General features: G+C 51.8%; 9 protein-coding genes across 9 annotated transcripts; all 9 read left to right on the top strand.

Moving 5' to 3' along the window:
* Positions 1 to 3506: 3506 nt before the first annotated feature.
* On the top strand, positions 3507 to 4862 carry JKF63_01593 (uncharacterized protein; the record flags this gene model as incomplete). Its single annotated transcript, XM_067897639.1, has 1 exon — positions 3507 to 4862. The coding sequence occupies one exon, from the start codon at positions 3507 to 3509 to the stop codon at positions 4860 to 4862; it is 1356 nt and encodes a 451-aa protein (XP_067753796.1).
* A 638-nt stretch (positions 4863 to 5500) lies between these two features.
* Positions 5501 to 6970, top strand: JKF63_01592 (uncharacterized protein; the record flags this gene model as incomplete). Its single annotated transcript, XM_067897638.1, has 1 exon — positions 5501 to 6970. The coding sequence occupies one exon, from the start codon at positions 5501 to 5503 to the stop codon at positions 6968 to 6970; it is 1470 nt and encodes a 489-aa protein (XP_067753795.1).
* A 446-nt stretch (positions 6971 to 7416) lies between these two features.
* On the top strand, positions 7417 to 7917 carry JKF63_01591 (uncharacterized protein; the record flags this gene model as incomplete). Its single annotated transcript, XM_067897637.1, has 1 exon — positions 7417 to 7917. The coding sequence occupies one exon, from the start codon at positions 7417 to 7419 to the stop codon at positions 7915 to 7917; it is 501 nt and encodes a 166-aa protein (XP_067753794.1).
* A 403-nt stretch (positions 7918 to 8320) lies between these two features.
* JKF63_01590 (uncharacterized protein) lies at positions 8321 to 8821 on the top strand (the record flags this gene model as incomplete). Its single annotated transcript, XM_067897636.1, has 1 exon — positions 8321 to 8821. The coding sequence occupies one exon, from the start codon at positions 8321 to 8323 to the stop codon at positions 8819 to 8821; it is 501 nt and encodes a 166-aa protein (XP_067753793.1).
* A 520-nt stretch (positions 8822 to 9341) lies between these two features.
* JKF63_01589 (uncharacterized protein) lies at positions 9342 to 10742 on the top strand (the record flags this gene model as incomplete). The annotated part of the gene is made up of 1 exon (XM_067897635.1): positions 9342 to 10742. One exon carries the CDS (start codon positions 9342 to 9344, stop codon positions 10740 to 10742), a length of 1401 nt encoding a protein of 466 aa, XP_067753792.1.
* A 624-nt stretch (positions 10743 to 11366) lies between these two features.
* On the top strand, positions 11367 to 12509 carry JKF63_01588 (uncharacterized protein; the record flags this gene model as incomplete). Its single annotated transcript, XM_067897634.1, has 1 exon — positions 11367 to 12509. One exon carries the CDS (start codon positions 11367 to 11369, stop codon positions 12507 to 12509), a length of 1143 nt encoding a protein of 380 aa, XP_067753791.1.
* Positions 12510 to 13538: 1029 nt separating this feature from the next.
* Positions 13539 to 14876, top strand: JKF63_01587 (uncharacterized protein; the record flags this gene model as incomplete). The annotated part of the gene is made up of 1 exon (XM_067897633.1): positions 13539 to 14876. One exon carries the CDS (start codon positions 13539 to 13541, stop codon positions 14874 to 14876), a length of 1338 nt encoding a protein of 445 aa, XP_067753790.1.
* A 629-nt stretch (positions 14877 to 15505) lies between these two features.
* Positions 15506 to 17110, top strand: JKF63_01586 (uncharacterized protein; the record flags this gene model as incomplete). The annotated part of the gene is made up of 1 exon (XM_067897632.1): positions 15506 to 17110. The coding sequence occupies one exon, from the start codon at positions 15506 to 15508 to the stop codon at positions 17108 to 17110; it is 1605 nt and encodes a 534-aa protein (XP_067753789.1).
* A 615-nt stretch (positions 17111 to 17725) lies between these two features.
* JKF63_01585 (uncharacterized protein) lies at positions 17726 to 18394 on the top strand (the record flags this gene model as incomplete). The annotated part of the gene is made up of 1 exon (XM_067897631.1): positions 17726 to 18394. The coding sequence occupies one exon, from the start codon at positions 17726 to 17728 to the stop codon at positions 18392 to 18394; it is 669 nt and encodes a 222-aa protein (XP_067753788.1).
* Positions 18395 to 18972: the final 578 nt, after the last annotated feature.

The following is an 18972-nucleotide window of genomic DNA, read 5'->3' as shown; positions in this document are numbered from 1 at the left end:
CCGCCTCGCTTGACAGTCGTCTTTCTGGGCGCGCACAAAATTATATATCTTTTCTGTATGTACATACTCCGGAGCGTCTCCTGACCAGGAAAGTACATTCACCTGAACAGTCAATCAAATACCATTTGTATGACAGCTAGCCCTCTCTTAACTAGTCGCCGACGCTATGTCAACAACGGTGTCGACGACTGTACCATCTCCGCACGTGCACTGCGACCGAAAGACAAAGCGCGAAGGCTTCACCACAGCACTGTACGCTCCACTGCGCCTCGATTCCACTGCAGGCTATAGCGTCTCCAAACATGGCGAAAAAAAAAGACTCCTAAATGGAGACGACCACCGCCTCCAGGCTGGAGAATCGCTGTTGAGCTTAGGCCGTGCTATCCACCGTTGTCTTCAGTCCGAGTGCTTTCCTCGCGCCACTGTGCGGGACACGTCCCATTCCCGAGACCTCTTAAAGGAATGTAATAAAACCTGCTTTTCGCCGGATGTGAGGATCACCCTTGGCTATGCGAATTGCATTGCACCCTTTGCCGGGGGACACATGACGCCCCCCCCCTCTTGCCCTTCGGCCCGGGTACCAAATGCCTTCACCCCAAAAGGTGACATTGATCTTTTTGAAAGGTACGTCTCGCTCCTCTATGGAGAGAGGGATGCGCTCTTCATTCGGTCAACGTGCCGAAGAATCGTCTTGCCGAGAAATGAATTGTGCAGCTTCGCTGCCCCCCATCCCCCATGCAGGGGGGGGGGGAAGGGGGGGGGACAAACGGGCAATGGAATGACAAATTTACAACCACTTTGCTGACCGCTGTAGTCTGGTTATCATCAATGAGCATTTCCACATGTACTGCACCAGGCTGCAGCGATGAGGGGGCTGCTTATCTTTATGCAGAGAGCCACCTTTAGAGGTTCCGTAGTCCCGTGAGGGAAGAAGGATGTGTACATGTTTCGATGTGTTCTGACGAGATGGAAGAGGTTTCATTTACACACCTTTATGTCGGAGTCACCCAGCGCGATTCGTGCTCTGCGACTTCAGCAGAGCCACTGGTCCGGAACCCTCCTCGATCTTCGTATTCCAATCGGACGACCAGTGCTTTATCCGGAGGGTGCTTGCTGGCACGATGCAGGTTAATCACCGGTCCCTCAAGTAGGGCTGCCCCCCTCCCCCGCCTAGAAAAAAAAAAGCGCACTGCTATTGGCCTGCGCTTTGCGGCGATCTTGTATCTTCCCTCTGATCTCGACCCACTGGATGACTGCTGTTCACGCCAGCTGCCATATCACTTTGCTTAGCCTCAGAGGTTTTTTTCCCTCACTTGGGTTTTTTTCTGCACCACAGGCTTCGCGGGCACTGTCCAACCCTCCCGCACTGTCGACTTTCCACCAGCGTTTCAGCTATTTCCCCATCAACTCGCCCCGTAAAAGCAGAGATATGAATGGCGCGCTGCACGGGAACCATCTGTTAAGTGTTCGAAGGGATATAGATTAGGGTATAACGGAGAAGTATTTTTGCTGACCCCAAGCTCCCTGTTTTTTCAATCCTTGAAAAAAAAAAACTAGATCGCTGACGCCTGTTTTCTTCGTATGGGCTGATCTCTTTTTTTTTTAAGCTGCAAAGGACCCTGTTGACCTGCTGCTCTGGGTTTCGCCAAAATGCGAGAATGAAATTTATACGCCTTGTAAGCGGCCCTGGTATCCTACGCCTTTGACTGCAGATCGTCAGACGGATGCGGTATTCGCGATTCCCACAAAAGATCTAGCGGCGAGCGTTTCTTGACAGAATTCTTCTCGAATTCATACAGCTATCCCTTCTCCCGAGCAGGCTCCAAAACACGCAGTACCCACCCCTCACCCCACACGACGGGATCCTTGAGTTGTTGGCCTCTTAGGGGGCATCTCAATAGCCCTCGGATCGAAAGCTCTTGAAGGTCCTTACTCGCTACCGAAATTCCAAGCCTCGGCTCAGCTCCTTTCGACGAAATCGTGAATCAAGTCCAATTTGTCGGCATGGGGGACACTGGATACCTCCTCTGGGCTCATTGCTTCGTCCCACAGCACGCAAACGAATCATTACTGCAGGAGATAGGATGGCGCAGTTCGAGCGTAGCCGCGCATGCCACACTTGAGTCGAAGGCGCGAGCTCATTCGTATGAGCCAATACAATGGCTTAACGAAATGATCACTGGTCTGGTTCATATCGGACCACCAGCGAAAGCTTTTTTTCACCTCTGCTGAGAGACTATCTTCGTCTATGTGGCGTCATCTTGGATTCCTAGTGCGGCACTGCAAGTCCCCATAAAAGATCCATACTCGAAGGCCACTCCGTCTTTTTGGTCAATAATCTTCTGCTTTTACTCCCCATGAATCGAGATCGCTGAGAATTCACCGCGCTTTCCGCGTCAGTGCATGCCTCACGTTTTGGTGATAGGTCGTTGAGGAAGCACTGCTGTCGTCGATCTTATCCTGAGTCTTTTGGGTGTCATTGAAGGCCTCTCACGTCGCTTGGGTAACTTGGCAAGAACAGGAGTTACCGTGGCAAAGTTTTTCTATTGCGCACTCTGACCCTTTCCCAAGATTGTGATTCTCAGAAGTCCGAGAAGGAGATGGGGTGGAACTTCAGTGCTCCACCTTTACTCTTCTTCAGAGTCCTCCAGTTTCAACTCGATGTACTTATTCATGATGTCGACGCTCTGCTCTTCTGGTGAACAGGCGGCTGACAGCCCCTTAAAATGTCTTGTATGCTTATCAGCGGTAGTGATACCTTGCCACGTAGAGAGAACTTGGCTGTCCAGATCCCTGTTCACACACACACACACACATTAATATATATATATATATGGTTATACGCTAACTTCTTTGTTTTGTTCGCGCTTTCATCACCGAACCTCTGCAGTGATGTAATTCACTCTCTACGCCAGCGTCGTCGTGCCTGTCGGTCACTGTAACCTTTTAAGCCACCGAGCGTGTTGTACTGAACTTGCGAGTGTTCTTGTGGGGGTGCCCTTAGCAGACTTGAGGAAAAAGAAATTCCCAGACAGCTTTTACTCTTTGAATCTCAGAGTGGGTAGAGAAGGGAAAAGCGCTGGGAAGAAGAGACATGGTCAGCGACTTGTGTCAGCAGGGTGGCAGGGGTACTTTGCCTCATCACGTGGCGTATCTTCGTGATGATTCTCCTTCACTCTTCTTGTGGGACGTTTCAATTCGGAGGGAAAGAAAGATACCCTCACGACTGTTTTTCAAGTTAAATGCCAGTACTTGGGGTTTGTCCGCGATGTGTATATTCGGTTTCAAAACTGATATAGCACTGTGGTCACATTTTTTCTTTCGACTACACTGGCTGTTACACGTGCGCCTTCTTGCCGTGGATCTAATAACACTTGCGTTCCTTTTTTTTTTTTGAGTACCTCGACTAAAGCTCTCGACTTCCATAACTCTTACTTTCTCTTTTCATTATCCCCACTTGACCCTCACGCAGCCGTTGCACTCAAGCCAGGTCAGTTTGTCCGAAGATGCTTTGTCGGGGCTTTAGCCGGAGTATCCCACTCCTGGGACCCATGTTCACAGAACTAGTGGAGCGGCTGGACTCTTTCGAGAAAGAGTTCATCGAATGGAAGGCGTTTCGCAAAGCGGTTGAGTTAACGTCGCCGCAGGTCGCCGATGCGGCGAAGGAAATTGCGGCGGAGAGCTTGAAGGAGGTGAAAATCAGCACTGTCAACTTGGAAAACCCGCTGACGTCTCAGGAGTTTATGGAATTAAACCAGTTTTACGCCAGGCAAAAGATAAAGAATCTCTCATTTGAGAACTTGCTGTACCTCAACACTCCGAATGATTTGATGCAACACGCAGAGACCGTTTTCCCACAGATGCTCGTGCGCATTGCCCGCCTTGTACGTCACCTGAACAACGCATCTTACGGGCTCTCACAGATGCCGGAAATTCAAGAACTGAAGAAGTGGTATGAGTGGAGTTTTCACGACGTCCGAAGCACCCCCGTTCCGACGAACCGGGACGGCCTCTATCGATGCGATCGCATGGTGCGGCGAGTTTTTCTTCGCCATTACAACGTCAGCCCACTGATTACGGAGGGCATGGTCCACTTTGCCAGCCGCGAGGGATGGACGCAGATATACGAAGAAGTGATGCGCACGTATGATGAGCTGCCGCTCTTCTTCGAGGCCTTTTGCCTGGCTCGGGTCCGACTTCGTTTTTTGGTGGGCAATTACATGTATCTATCAACCAAAATTCTCGGTGTACCAAGGCAGCAGTACTCCCTGGATGATCCAGAAGGGCTTACAGTGCCTATCTTCTTCGACCACAATCCGGAGGACTTTGTTGGGCAAATATGCAAAAGATGCTCTCTGCTGTTACTCACAAAATGCATAATTAAAGAAGCACAGACGACTTATGATGCAGAGATCGAGCTAAAGCTAGCCGGGGATCCCGACTTGGTTTTTGTCGGTGTGCTGTATATCATGTACGACATTATTCGGGCGATGCTGGAGGATGCTATCACAGCAAACTTAGATCGCCAGGAGCGGACGGGCAAGGCGTGCACAAAAATAGAAGTTACCCTTGCGCAGCGGGTCACAAACAAGCGCTTCGTGCTGCGTATATCTGATACGGCGGGCGGAATGACATTAAGTGAGGCTTCGAGGCAGCTGTCATGCTGGTCTTTGTACAAAAACATCCAGCGGTACAATGAAGAATCGATCTCAACCTGGACCTCTAGTCCGATTCGTCTACCTTACGCTTACAGTGCTGCGCGTGCGATAGGTGGGAACATCACGCTCGCATCCATCGAAGGCTACGGAACAGATCGGCAACTGTATCTGCCGTCTACCGGACTTTCTGGTCTGTCTCTGTGATACTATGGAATGCAAGAAAGAGGTTCTCTGGGTTCCTGAAGCTGATGCGGTGAAAGGGTTCTACCCCTCATCTTGACACTTCGCTGCTACCGTTCCAATGCGCGTCTTCCACGATAGCTAACTGCTGCTGTAGCCATTTTGCTGTTTCAGGGGCACCGGCCTCCACTTATTTTCGGATGTGCGTCATCCTGTTTCTCTCTGACCAGGGCGGCATGCTCCGCTCGCTTTGGTCATTAGTACCCTCTGAGTTTCTTGACCATGTAGAAAAACGGTTAGCTCCCCCGACATTGTAGCGATCTATTACGCTTGCGCATGACATGAAAAGAAAATATTTCTGGCTCATGAGCGAAATAGATAGAGATCGTGAATTCCAGCTCTGCTCTCCAGAGTCTTTTTCGACATGTGCCGGAGCTGGCTCCACTGAGCGAGGCACTCCTCTACTGTTTCTCTCATGCCCCCTGTACAGTGCAGCGTAGTAGTATACATTAGCACTTTCTTGCCCTCGTACGCCTTCTGCTTTCTCTTGCTTGATTCTCAGAAAATATCGCACCGATTCGGACGGCTTAATTTATCCACACCAGGCAGAGCTGTTTGCGCTCTGATTTTTCCTCGCCGCGCTGAATAAGGGCAACGGGACAATGAACAATACAGATACAAAGCAGAGCGCTGGTTACTTTAAAGAAAAACTGACGATCGGTCTTAGCACTTTGAGTGGTGATGAAATCGTCAAGGCTGTCATGAAAGTAACCAGCCATCTGTTGAAGGCACCGAAAGAAAAGTACATCCAAAAGTTGGTGGCAGCTTCATACGGACAGTACGGATCAGGTATGAAGGAGGGGCTCTCGATCAATGCATTCGTTGTCCGCGAGCTGGAGAAGCGATCCCACAGTCACAACTGGATTGTAGTGTTAAAGACGATGGTCTCGTTTCATCGGCTTATGTGCGAGGCCTCGGACGAAATGGTGGAAACGATTTGCTGTTTCCGTAACATCTTCATGAGCACACATATCAAGAACCTGGCTGACTCCACCGACGGGGCTGGCCAGGCATATTTCATTTCGCAGTATGTAACCTATCTGGGGGAGCGCTGTTCTATCCAGAGTGCTCTTGGGAAAGGTCGGCGCATTGATATACCCGCGTTTGAGGAATACCTCAGCACACTGAACGCAAAGTCGCTTCAGCCAGTGTTTGAGAACCTGCTTGCCCTCTTGGAGGCAGTGTCAGCAGTCGAGTACCGAGAGGCCGTTGTGAACAATTTTGGCACAATGGAGGCCTATCAATTGCTCGTACGCGATGGAAAGCAAGTATTTCAGCATTTGGCGAGGTGCGTCATATTCGTGCTGGATGGATTTGGGGAGTTCTCGCTCCCCGAGAAGTTGCGCTGGTTTGAGCTGTACCGCCGGTACACGAGGGCTTTCGTTTTCATCAAGAGCTTTTTCGACTCAATATTGCGCTCCTCACGAGTTTTCGTGGAACCTGTGCCGGATTTGAAGTGTCTCCCGGGGTCATTGCTGACCCGCCTGGAAAATGACATACACATGAGTAAAATGCCGAAGGAGGAATCCTGCACGTTGGATAGTCTCGGTATCTGCACTAGCGAAGATGCGCGGGCTGAAACAGAGGAGAAGATTCCCCACCCGCCCGAGCCAGAGCCCGACGTTGCGAATCCGTCGGAATCTGTTACCTCTCGCCCTCTAGCTGGTGTGGCCTTTTCAATGGATGATCTGTTCGTGTCAAATCAAGAGCCATTGAAGCCAGGGCGATCGAGTCTTTCTCCTACCTCTTGGACGCCCTCTCCACAGCCGGCCGTGTCGTGCCAGTGTGGTGCAGAGCCGCTTCAGTGGGATACTGGTGCCCCATCAAATTGGTCCAGTGGTGTGCCGCAGAACTGGGGATCTGGTGCCCCTGCCACCTTCGAAGCGAACACGTCGCTGTCACCGGCACAACAGCAGTGCACCTTTCTGGGTAGCGCACGGGCTTTTCCAGAAGGTGGGCCGTACTCTATAGGGGAATTGGAACAGGGACAAGCACCACTGCCTGCCCAGACTAAGGCATCGACAGATCCATTCAAGGAGCTATACGAGCGCTCGCATCTCGATTTCGCATAGACATTGATTTGCTAAAGTGCTTGCCGCCTCTTTTCTTATATATTCAAGAAGATTACGTGAGTTGTGTTTTGCTTTTGGCTTTACGTGGTTTCGAGGAAACTTGAGAGGAGCGACACGAAATGAAAGCTGCATGTCTTCACTCTCTTCCCTCCTGATTGCCCCTGTCTTGACTTGCTGTTATCTTGCGGTAAGGTTGCTCCTGTGAAAGAGGATGTGATACGAAATAGAACACTGAAGGCTTAGAGCGGAAGCGGAAGAGAGCACAGTGCACGACGGAAGCGGCGTATCTCTGCCGCACCGTTACACTCGGTGTTGATGGTGAAACATTACAGTGTCTTCTCGAGTTTTTATCGTTCTCCCTTTTACTCCCTCCCTCCCTCCCTTTGGTTCGGTTTAAAACCGATATAGCTTGCCTTCTCGTACTAAGTGCTACGCATTTGTAGGAAATGAGAGCTCTTTGTCCTCAGTCTTTGGCAGCTGTATCGGTTGGCTTAGCAGCTCGATACTACGGCGGGCAGAGTGGAGCACAACCTCCTACATCTGGGCGATACGTGCGGGGCGGTGGCCCTTCATACCAGGACCGACGAAGCGCTCCAACCGAGCCGCAGATTGTGGCGCGCCTCATTACCTTTTTCCCGCGTAACAAGACGTTTGTTCCGATCAACAAATGGGCTGCTGCGCTTCCAGATGACCTGCAAGAGACGCTGGTGCCGTACGGAGGCCTTAGCTCCTTTGCCAGTGCACAGAGCAACTTTTTCATGATTCGAAAGGAAAACGGTGTGACTGTGGCAGCGTTGTCAGCAATGGGAACAGGTCTGGCCATTGAGCACGGACGAAAGGAGAAACAAGAACAGAAGCGCGCGGAGAAGTTCAATCAAAGGAGAGGCAACTTTGCGCCGCGCGGCCGTAGCTTTTCTCCGGCCCGAGGTGGCCCGCCGCGCAAATAGCAGCTTCGTAGCTTTTGCATTTATCGTAGTTGGTAGTAGCGCAGAGGCGGTTTTCTGTGCGTGCGTGTCTTTGTGCCTGCCAGTGCTTCTTGTTTGCAAGATATCAATGCTAAACGTGTTGTGCTGCTGGGTCAACGCAACCAAGAGGCTCGTGGCAGATTTGTTGTTGCCATAGTGAAGAGGAAAACTGCGTGGTAAAATATGCGGTGTGCTCGCTCTTGAGGCCTTTTTTTTGCTTTCCGAATGCTTGATGTTATCATCTGCACTTGGTGTTGCGCATTTTCAAGTCATCACCTTTCCGATGTATCTGTCTTCTGGAATCTTTCACCCTTTGTCTCCCACACCTTTCCACACACCCACACAAAAAAAAAAACGGTTCGATTCTATAGGTCGGCTCGTAATCATGACGCACTACTCCCGCAAGCCGCAGTTGTCGTCGAAGAGTGCGAAGGCAAAGGTCAGCGACCTCCGTTGCCACTTCAAGAACACCTTCGAAACCGCAAATGTGATCAACGGCATGCCCCTCCGCAAGGCTCAGCAGCTCTACCGCCAGGTGCTCGCCAAGACCCGCTGCATCCCGTTCAAGCGCTACAACGGCAAGATTGGCCGCACCGCCCAGGCGAAGGAGTGGGGCCAGACGAAGGGTCGCTGGCCGCGCAAGTCTGTCGTGGCCATGATGTCGCTGCTCAAGAACGCCGAGGCCAACGCCATCGAGAAGGGTCTTGACCCCAACCAGATGGTCATCAAGCACGTCCAGGTGGACCAGGCTGCCCGCATGCGCCGCCGCACCTTCCGTGCCCACGGCCGCATCACGCCATACATGTGCAGCCCCTGCCACGTACAGCTGTTCATGTCGGAGAAGAAGGAGCGCGTCCCGGCCCCTAAGAGCGCCCCCAAGAAGTAGGCGTAGTATGCCCAAATTGACTACCCGACTTTTTTTTTGTGATTTTGGTTTCGTTGGAGGAAAAAATAAAACAATATGGTCTACAGCAGCACTCGTGATAACGCGTGATGTGCAGTTGTTTTCCCTCGACGGGTGCACCTTATGACTTTCGCATCCGTTTCTCGCATCCTGAGACGCCCACAATCCTGACCGACCGAGGGCACCTGATTATGTGCGCGCTCTGTTTTTTTTTTTTTAGAGGCTGGTGAAGCTTTGCATGTGTCTCTTTGTTGTTTCTTCTGAGGGGTTCTCACATTCTGTCATTTTCCCCTACTCTTTTCCCCCCCTTTTCCGCCTCCTCGTTTTGTTTCTACACTTCGCATATCTTTTTTTTGTTCATTTCCGTTTCATCACCATCATCTCACATTGGCTTGTCTGCCAGGTGAAAACATATCGACAATATAGAACAACACCGTGACGCGACACACTTTGTCACAAAACGGGCTGCTGCTTCCTGGTAGCTCGCGAGGATGCGCTCAGAATGATTCGGCGAGCCGCAGTTTTGCGTTGTGTGTCTGATGGTGTGCGCGATGATCGCCAGGCCCTGGCGCGTCATCACTTAAATCTCCTCGACAAGCGCCATTGGGAGCTGACAACGCCGTCGCGCGCGCTGCCGGTGATAGAGGTCTTGATCCGCTCGGGTGTTCGCATTGACAGACTTGAAACCAGTAGCAGCAGATCCTTGGCGAGCTTGACCCCATCGATGACAAAAAAGGAGCGTAGTTTGGTGCAAAAGCTCGCGCTCATGTTTCATCAAACCTCGCAACCTACAGCATGTCATCTTGCCACGAGTACGCTGACGGAGGACGAGGCGATATGCGCCGCATATTCGGCGGCACGCGCGACTGGCGCGTGTACTATTGATGTGTCAGTCGACATTTCTTTCGTACGGCACCTTCGATATCCCTCGTCTGTGCTGATGCTGCTAGAGCTATTGGAGTCGCGAAGCATCAAGGTGTGCTGGACAAAAGGAAGGCCGTGTGCCTCAAAGGAGATGCTAGACTCCATTTGTGAACTGCTTGCTCAACACGAGTCGTCGATGGACTTCAGGGCAACATGGTGGCTGCTCTCGCTGCTAGGGGGTTGTGACCACTTCAGTGGTCATCAAATCCCTCCGTCTGCTGGGAAACGGCTTTTTAGGCTCTGTGTGCGACGCATCCATCAATTGCTCCCTGATCTGCCTCTCGAGGATCTTCTTCTCGCGTATTTGGCGCTAGTGTGCAGTCAGGGCTACGAGAAGCCGTTCATTGTACTTGGCGAGATGGAGAAGCTGGTTCTGTCAACGTCTTCAGATCGCTACACAGACGTAAGCATCAGTGTACTCCTCCACTTCATGACGATGCCGTTTGCGAAGCGGCATCCTAACTTGAACCTTCGTCTTTGTGCCAGCTGGAATGTAGCATCAAGGATAGCGGATTTTACTCAAGAGGAGTGTCTGACTGCGTTCACAGTTCTCGCTGCGCTGCATGAGTGTTGCACTGCAGAATGTGCAGCTGCTGTCGCTCCACTGCGGGACTGGGAGACGTTGCACGACGCGCTTTTTGCGCAAGTGTTTTTTGTTGCGCAGGGCATGACGGCTGTTGACTGCTTCCGCATCCTGGACCAGTCAGAGCTGATTAACATATCGGGCTGGGGCATCACTGTGCCGCAAATGCTGCTGGAGAAACTTAAGAAGAGGATATTATCGGAGTGCAAGCACTGCGCCGTGGATGAGTCTCGTACTCCTGAGACTGCGGAGTTGTTGCTGTGTGTTGCGCTCGCTTTGCAGGCGTTGATGCAGCGATACACTGTGTTGCCCAGCAACGCTGCCGACGAGCACGCTGTTGCTGAGTGCATTGTTCTTCTTGAGCGCTGTATCGCATTTTGCCCAGTCGATGGTTGAGTGGTGGGGCTGGGGTGATGCATTCACCGGACTTATTCTACGGTTTGGCCACGCGACGTGACATGAACGATACTCGTCATCTTTTCTTGGAGCTTGTGCTCCAGCTTTGATGTACGCTGAAGGAGATCATTAGTTGAGGCCAGTCGGTTTTTGACAAGCTTTTGTTTTGGGAAAAACCCATGAAAAACAGTAACTTTAGAGGGAATTATGATGTGTGAGGAAGACACATTACTGCGCATACTCGAAAGAGAGTGCGTGTGCGCGGACGCAGACACACAGGCGTGGATTGCAAGAAAAAAAACGATAGCCAGAAGTGTCTTGGGTGTAGCACCAGATTCCCTGGACGTCTCTCCTGGTTCGCTTGGAAATATAATCTTATCGAGGAGGGGGTGGGCTTATCTGTGCTCCTCTTCGGAACCGGTACGTATATTTCTTTTTTTCCACCACTGCTTTTACTTCTTCGTATTATCTCCTTTTCATAGTACATCTCGAAAAAAGGTATTCCAGTGGCGTACAGCTTCGCTCCCCCCTTCCCTCCCTCCCCCAGTGCAATACAAAGCAGTCTTTTCTCTGTATCTTTCCCCTCTCCGATTTGTTGCTCTCCACGAGCGACCGAAGGTAGTCATGATCCACTCTTTTATGCTCATTTCATTTCTCATGCTAGTTGCATTGACGGGTTCCGCCGTTGACGATGTTTCCCACCCCTTCATGGGCGAGATTGTGCTACACAATGCTATAGTGAACTCTGACTTCACGGTTACGACAGAATTCACCGATTCCATCACAGCTGTGCTACAGGATGCTGCAAAACCGCCATCACCGCTGAAGGCGGATGTGTACGCTGTGCCGCCTCACTTGGTCGTTTTGTTTGGCTTGTGGCAAACTGGAACGGCAGAGAATGTGCAGACAGCGATCCAAGGAATCAGCCAGACATATGCGAGGTGGGCAGAGGGTGACGACCTCACCACCAGCGGGGCATTGAGCCATACCTGTATGAAAAGTATCAGCCAGCAGCCGATGGTCGTACACTATACACAGAACTGTAGCTTCGGGGATGTGCCCCTCCCTCCAAGCAGCGGTGAAGAGTGCTTGCGAAACCTGTCGCTCACGTTCTACACTGTAGTCAACAACGAGCCCGACCCCAGCGCACGCCTCCGTTTCGCACTCTGTAACCTTCTTCCCACCGACTGCGAGCTGATTAGTCACGGTGCCTTGGAAAGGAGTCAAATCACTTTCGGTGGCTCGTCTATCATGGCGAACATCATGCCGTTCACCGTCATCTCCCAAAACCGTGAAGCGACGCTGGCGACACTTGTGACATACGCTCAGCTCACCTCAGTGCTAGCTCAACATAACATCATATACATTCTTACGAATGGAGTGCAAGTGTTTTTCAAAGGTGGCATGCAGCCGCTTTCAATTGCCGGGACACCTGCACAGTGTGCGGCGCGGATGTGGTACCTCATCTTTTTGATTCTACTTGTGCCGGTGGTTTTGATTGCTTCACATCGTCTCTTTCATCTAGGCTGGGGCTCTGGGAAGAAGACCATCCAGAAGTCGGAAAGGGATATACGCGCCGGCGTTCGCCTGGGCACGGCATCGTGGGTCAACTTCTGCGGCAACGGCGGCGGTGGCTATCAGTACCGCCCTCTACAAGATAACAGAGGCGGCTATGCTCTCCCGCAATCTGGGGCACAGCAGTTTTTTTTGGAGCAATCCCTGACAGGACGTCGAGGCGCGAGAGGTCCACAGCACGCTGCCCACTAGGTTTCAGGCCAGCGGTATCTTGGGCAGCGGCACAATCTCTAGGAAAGCTCTAGGGAATCAATTCGACCAATGAAGCCACCGTAATGGATGGAAAATTACTTTGAACTAGTGGTGTGGTTGCGGTTCGGGCTCAACTCAAGGATACTTGTTCCTGACGCACGACGTTGCCATGTCTGTTTCGGATCCGACGTTTTTCTAGAATTCCGCTTTTTTTTTTGTTTGTCATCTCTCCTCCTGTGAGTAGTGGTGCATGTTTTGTGAACACTTTTTTTTTCTGTTTTTCATATTCCGCTGATCATTTGCGGGGAGGGGGAGTCGCCATCTTTGTGGTGTATTACATTCCGTATCCCTGTGGTGTTTTAGGTTGCTCATTCGCCTCCAAAGCGTCGTAGCCCCGCCCCTCCTCTTACCATGTTCTGTCGCGTTGCGTTTTAGATACGCCAAAAAGAGAGAGATCGCGACGAGAGTCTGGATTGTAATATATGCATGGGCTCCCTTGGTCCGTCAGCTCTTCCTCTCCGTGTAGCTGTCTTTTTGTCGTAGAGGGGTTACAGCAATGAGTCCATCGGCACTGTACATTTCCGATGTTTTTTTTTTTCCATGATAACAAAAAGGAGGATAGCCCAACCTTGAAAAGTGCTCACTTGCATGTGTGCGAGCCCCCCCTTCCCCCCTCCCCCCTCCCCCCTGCCCCCATGGGGAAACAAAAACATTATTTTCACTGCAGCAAACTGCTCAGAAATGTGGGATTGGATCGCTTACGTGGTGCGTAACAAGCGATACTCTTTGGGGCAGGGGCTTTCCCCAGGTGGTCTAGTCTTGTTTCAAAGCTCAAATCTACTTGGACTCTCTTCCTCCGTCTGAATCCTTCCTTGGACGACTGGCTTCTCAATGCGGAGGTGGTTCTACTTTTTTCTTAGCAGCTCCTCTGCAGTTTTCTGAAGCGTGGAGAGGGGGTAAACGCACGAGAACTGCGTCAAACATCTTTCTCCACAAGAGCTTCGTGTTGGGCATACTGTGTAGCCTCAGATGAGGTGCGCTCGTCTCTGGCTGTGTGACGCGCTGAGCCACGTGCCCGAAGCGACCGCTGTGATAAAGGACTACCAGAAGATCGAGGCGCAGAGGAAGGAGTTGGCAAGGCGCGAAGCGAAAAGGGAGTACGAGAGCTACCCACTGCGCTACCAGCTCCTGGAGTGCCGGCCAGGACTTCCACTGGCTTTGCTGAAAATCAAGTACTTGTTGGCGTGTCGCCGTACACACCCCGACGCTGGCGGGGATGCGGAGTCTTTTCTAAGGGTGAACCTGGCATATCAGGACGCGATGAAGGATTACGGGGTTGAGACAGTAGGCAATAAGATAGTCAATCTGGGGAATTTTCAGTCTGATGATCACGAGACGCAGAACTACCTAGAGGCACGCGCCCGCATCACCTCCTACATCCCCATCTCAACGCTTGATGATCACATCAGACAAATCGAGGAGATACAGGATCGCCTGGGCGAGGATCTTTCGGAGAAGCTTACGTCCAACAGCGATGAGGCAATATGGCTGCTGGAGGACATTGAAGACGTCATGGAACAGACAGGCCTCAAAACAGTTAAAGTTCGTGTACTTGAGGATGGCAAGGTGCGGGTGAGTGGTGTGCAAGCTCTCACTGATGGCACAGAGAGGCCTTTATTTCTTTCAGACGGAGAAGCGCCGGTGGAGCGACGCAGCTCTGTTAGCGCCACTGGCAGGGGTTCAGGAAGCGCAGATCATGGCTCGGTGGACCCTTCATCTTCGGATGCCCCACCAGAGAGTATCAAGGAGATGCCCCCATCAAGTGAAGGCGTAGGGCACGAGGCAGAGGTCTCCAAATCGGACATTGAGGTTTTAAATGCGAAGAACACACTCCAGGACAGAGATGATGTTGCAGGTCTGGCAGCGCGAACGGCTACTGAAGTAATGAACAACACCGAGGAAGTGAAGCAGATGAAGCTCGAGTCGTCGATACTGTGTGTGTTCTTCATGTCGCTGATGTTGCTTGTGTACGTATACATTGAGGGGGCAATGCGGGCAAAGCGTCAGGCGCGCGCACGCCCGGAGATTATGGAACATGTTACGAGTGACACGATGCTCCCATGGTGGGGCAACGACGCCGAGTATGAGAGCCAGGTTAAACGTATTTTCGTGGACGAGTGGAGAAAGGCACGTGCGTCGTCGCGCCGGGTGCAGACGTTCCAGGACGGCGTCGCTCGTGAGTCCCTCGACGACGAGACCAAGTGCAACATGGATTTGCAGATTTTCACCGTTACTGCCGAGAAGCTGCGCGCCATGCGTGACAACGCTGAAAAACACCCCGGGCGCTTAGGGCAGAGCACACACTGACGCACCACTCCTTTTTTTTTTGTCCACCCTGCGGACTCGTTGCCTACGCGGTGATTGTGTTTCTCTTCAAGAGGGAATCCCCGGGCGGCAACTCTGCAGGTCCGGCGACCAGGGCACGAACGTGCCTGTTTGACAGGGATGCAAAACTTGTGGTTGAGGGCGCGCGAGATGGCGCTGAAATCACGTAAGTATCGTTCATGTTTTCAGACTACTTACACACCGCCTTTTGGCCCTTCCTTTCTCCCCCTCCCAGGTGGTGATGTATGTGCGTTCAGCCGTCTCTTCTGATGTCCGTTTGTATTGTATCTCTCTTAAACCGTGAGGCATCTACTGAGGACACCCGGTGAATGAGCGGATCGGCACGGAAAGAAAAACACATCTGATCGAAACAAGAAAAAATGCCCTCGCTGGTCGTTTGTTGCACGCTCACTGTGGTATTCGCTCTTTAGCTACCCACGTCAAAGTTCTATTGGGTCCGTCAGGCATCAATGCTACTAAACCTGGGGTGTTGGCAAGCGACCTATTATGTGTGCATAAGTCAAAGCCAATTGACCGCTGTCGCCCTGCGCACACAACTGGTGTGTGAGACTCCGTGAAGCTCCTGGTCTTGCTGTGACGTTCGCTGCCGAATGAATCAAAGAAATTTAGTTTTCGTCTTCACTTTTTACACTTTTTTTTGCGGTTATGAACGCGCAGCTACACTCAGTGAATCCTTTCACTGTGTCTACTCAAGCCCCCCTCTTTTCCTCAGTTGCTGTCATCTGCTGAAATTCAAGGCGAATAGCTGTGCAACTTCAATGCCTGTCATCGGATACAATTCTGATAGTGGTGCTGTGGTGGAGCTTGTCGTTTCCCCAGATGGGATACTGGGCTTTACAGGGAAAACCGTCATTACTGGCGGCGTTGTCTCTGCATCCTCGGCAGGCGACAGTGTTCTTTTCTATCTCCCTAAGTTGTCTCCCTCGTTGTTACATCAGCGTGACTTGAAGAGCGGGGCAGATGCGATGGTCCTGGATTTAGTTCACGCGCACACTCGAGTCGTCTGCCATCACAACAAGGTCGTGTGCATTTCTGCTGGCAGCTGCGGAGTTGCTGTGTATGACCCTCTCTGCAATGTAGCCGAGATAATCTCCGTTCCGTTCCCCATCGCTAGCGCCGAAGCAGCTGGCCACGGGTTCGTATTTCGCAGCATGAGTAATAAGGTGTTCGGCTACGACTTCAACAATGGCCTTACAGAGGTAATGAACGGGGGTAACATAGCCAGTTTTCTAGGTCATTATAAGCAGTACGCTGTGGCACTGCTGCATGGCAGCGAGGAAGGGCTAGTGGGCGTCACGGAGAGCGGTACCGTTGTGGAACTGGACGCGGCGTTGCCCCGCGTGCCGTTCGTGTCGTTGGGTGATATTGTTTTCCACACAGTCGGTGATGGAGTCGTGTCATCGAAAGGTGATAGTGCAGTCTCTCCGATCGGTGTTATGCATCTGTCCTGCTCGCAGCCAACGGATAGCGAGGTTGTGTGCACCGTTTGCTTATGTGAGTTCGACGGCGACGACGGTGTAACCTTGGACTGCGGACACTACTTTCACAAGGAGTGTATCGAACAGTGGGTGACCAGTTGGATGGACTTCGCGGCGAAGGGTGAGCATGTGACGTTTACTCGCGCTTTTTGTCCCAGCGGGTGCAAGCACTTGGTTCGCCATCCCCTGTTGGCGCAGTCAAAGCAGATAGGCGAGTTGTACACCGATGTTATCACGAAGATGGCGGCTCAGCTGAAGTGCTCTTCACCGATGAAAACCGACGATGATCTCCTTTACTACCTTTGCGGCAGGTGTGGCGTGGCGTTTTACGGCGGCGATCGTGTGTGCTCACGGATGCAGGGACGCGAGCCGTCGTCGTCTCCAGATGAGTTGGTCTGCGACGCTTGCCTAGAAAAGAGCCACAAAACATGTAACTCCCTCATCGCCATCTTCAAATGTCGGTACTGCTGCAACCCCGCCACCCACCGCTCGTTCGGAACGCGTTTCACGTGCGACCGCTGCATCGCGCGGTGGGACACCGCAGAGCCACCGTTAATTCCGTGCCCGGGAGCAGAAAGTTGTCCGTTCGACGGAATTCACCCGGATTTTGAATGCGGCATAGCAGGCTGTCTCACTTGTCTCGATCCAACCAAAGCTCACCATATGTTTGATCATGTGGTTGGTGCGCATCATGACGTATCTTGTGGCGCCGATTAGCCTGCGGTGCCTAAGGTTATGATACCCAGCCGCTGCGCCGGGACTCAGAGTGCTGTTATAGGACTAGCGGCAGCGTGCGCGCCATCTTTTTTAGTTATTTTGGATCATGTGCCTGGGATTCATGCACGTCCGCTTTCTTGCGAGTCATGCGCCGCCGCACATTTATCAGATTTTCATGCTGTGTTTTTCTCCGTAGTGCTGCGGTGGTGGTGGTAAGGAAGTTGGCGCTGCTAGGGCATTTCATGGGTGCTCTCTACTATTAGTGACGTACAACGAACCTTACAGCGGTATATAAAAGGCTGAGGTTGCGCCTTCACCGGTGTGCGTGTGTGTGTTTTTATACATCCTGTTGTTCTGGGATTGACGCTCTTGATCGACTCACCACCTTCCCGTGTGCCATCTTCGTAAGTTTTTTTTTCTTTCGTCTTCATTGATTAGGTACAAGCGCTTCATCTCGTCTCTACAAGCACCATTGCGCTGCTGCTTAATGTGCAAACTCCCAACGCTTCCTTTCCCGTTCCTCTCTGACTTTTTTTTGTTTATCCGCTTCACATGTTCGGCTTTCATCGCGGGGATTCAAACACCACATACAATTTGGTGGTGCTTTCAAAGAAAATGTCTTCCGGGAGAATATACAGGCTCCTTTTTCAGAAGGAGCAGCCTCAGTGGCTGTGGGATATGGCACTGGAGGTTCGCCTTCCTGCCCTGTTTCTGGTTGGTGTTGTGTATGTGAACACAAAGTGCTACTACGATGCGCTCAGCGCGTACCAGGCGGGTTCGCGATGGGGAATCACTCACGGAAAGCTACTAGAGCTACGGAAGCTCAACTACAGGTACATAACCGTTCCACGGTACGCAGTCAAGTACGAGTTCGAGGTGGATGGGAAGCGCTACATCTCCACTCGTGGCACCACCGGATCTCCGTATCGAAACTGGATGGAGGGTTGGTACAACGACACTATCACGGAGGCGGAGTACCTCCAGGCTATTCCAGTGCTTCGTGTTGGTGAGCGCTGCAGCGTATTTTATGACAAGAAGAATCCCAAGGCGCATTCGGCACTGGCGCAGGATGCTAACTCTTTTGAGATCTCCGTTCTGAGCTTCTTGGCCTTCTTCCCGCTGCTCATGGGTTATTACATGAAAGCGCATTTTTGGATGCTCCGAAAGGCTTACATGCCCAACAAAAAGATTCGCATTCGCTTCCCAGTGTATGACCACCCCAAGCCAGCCCCGCCAGCGCCAAGGGAACCCCAACAGATATCGCAGCCGCCCCCTCAGAGGTGACCACAGGCTTCTCTCACAGAACACTAGACGGATCGCAAGACTTTTCACAGTTTTGATTGAGCGCTGCCGCCTGCGTGTCCCAGTGGAGACGAGGATATGACTTTAAGATGGCATTCAGGGGGGGGGGGCATACCGGAGCTGTCTTCTGTGAGGAAAGTCTCATCTGCGCCCCCACGTCGTTAGTCTTTCTGGCAGTCCACTGTGTTCCCTTCTTTGCTCACTACTAACGATGTGAGTTTAGTGCTTTAAGACTGACATTTTAGCCCATTCACAGTTGTGGACGTGCGCTGTTCTTAGTTTTTTTTTTTCGGTGCTCTTGGGTGCTTGTATGCGGAGCAGGAGTTCATCTGCTGGGCTGAACACAGAGTTGCTACTCTCAGCTCTTCACTTTTTCTCACTGCGTTGTGTGCCACAGAAAACAAAAGGAGTGTCGAACGCACACACACACACACACACACACACACACACACGGAATCATGCATGAATCGCCAGACGGTGTTGCAGATCCAAGCTGGTTGAATGTGCCCTCCTCCGGGAAAAATCAAGACGTGCCTTTAGCCCCAAGGTGGGCTGTGTCC

Source organism: Porcisia hertigi, chromosome 35 (assembly GCF_017918235.1).
Source record: "Porcisia hertigi strain C119 chromosome 35, whole genome shotgun sequence".
Taxonomy (NCBI): Eukaryota; Euglenozoa; class Kinetoplastea; order Trypanosomatida; family Trypanosomatidae; genus Porcisia; species Porcisia hertigi.
This window is presented reverse-complemented; position numbering and strand designations above follow the sequence as displayed.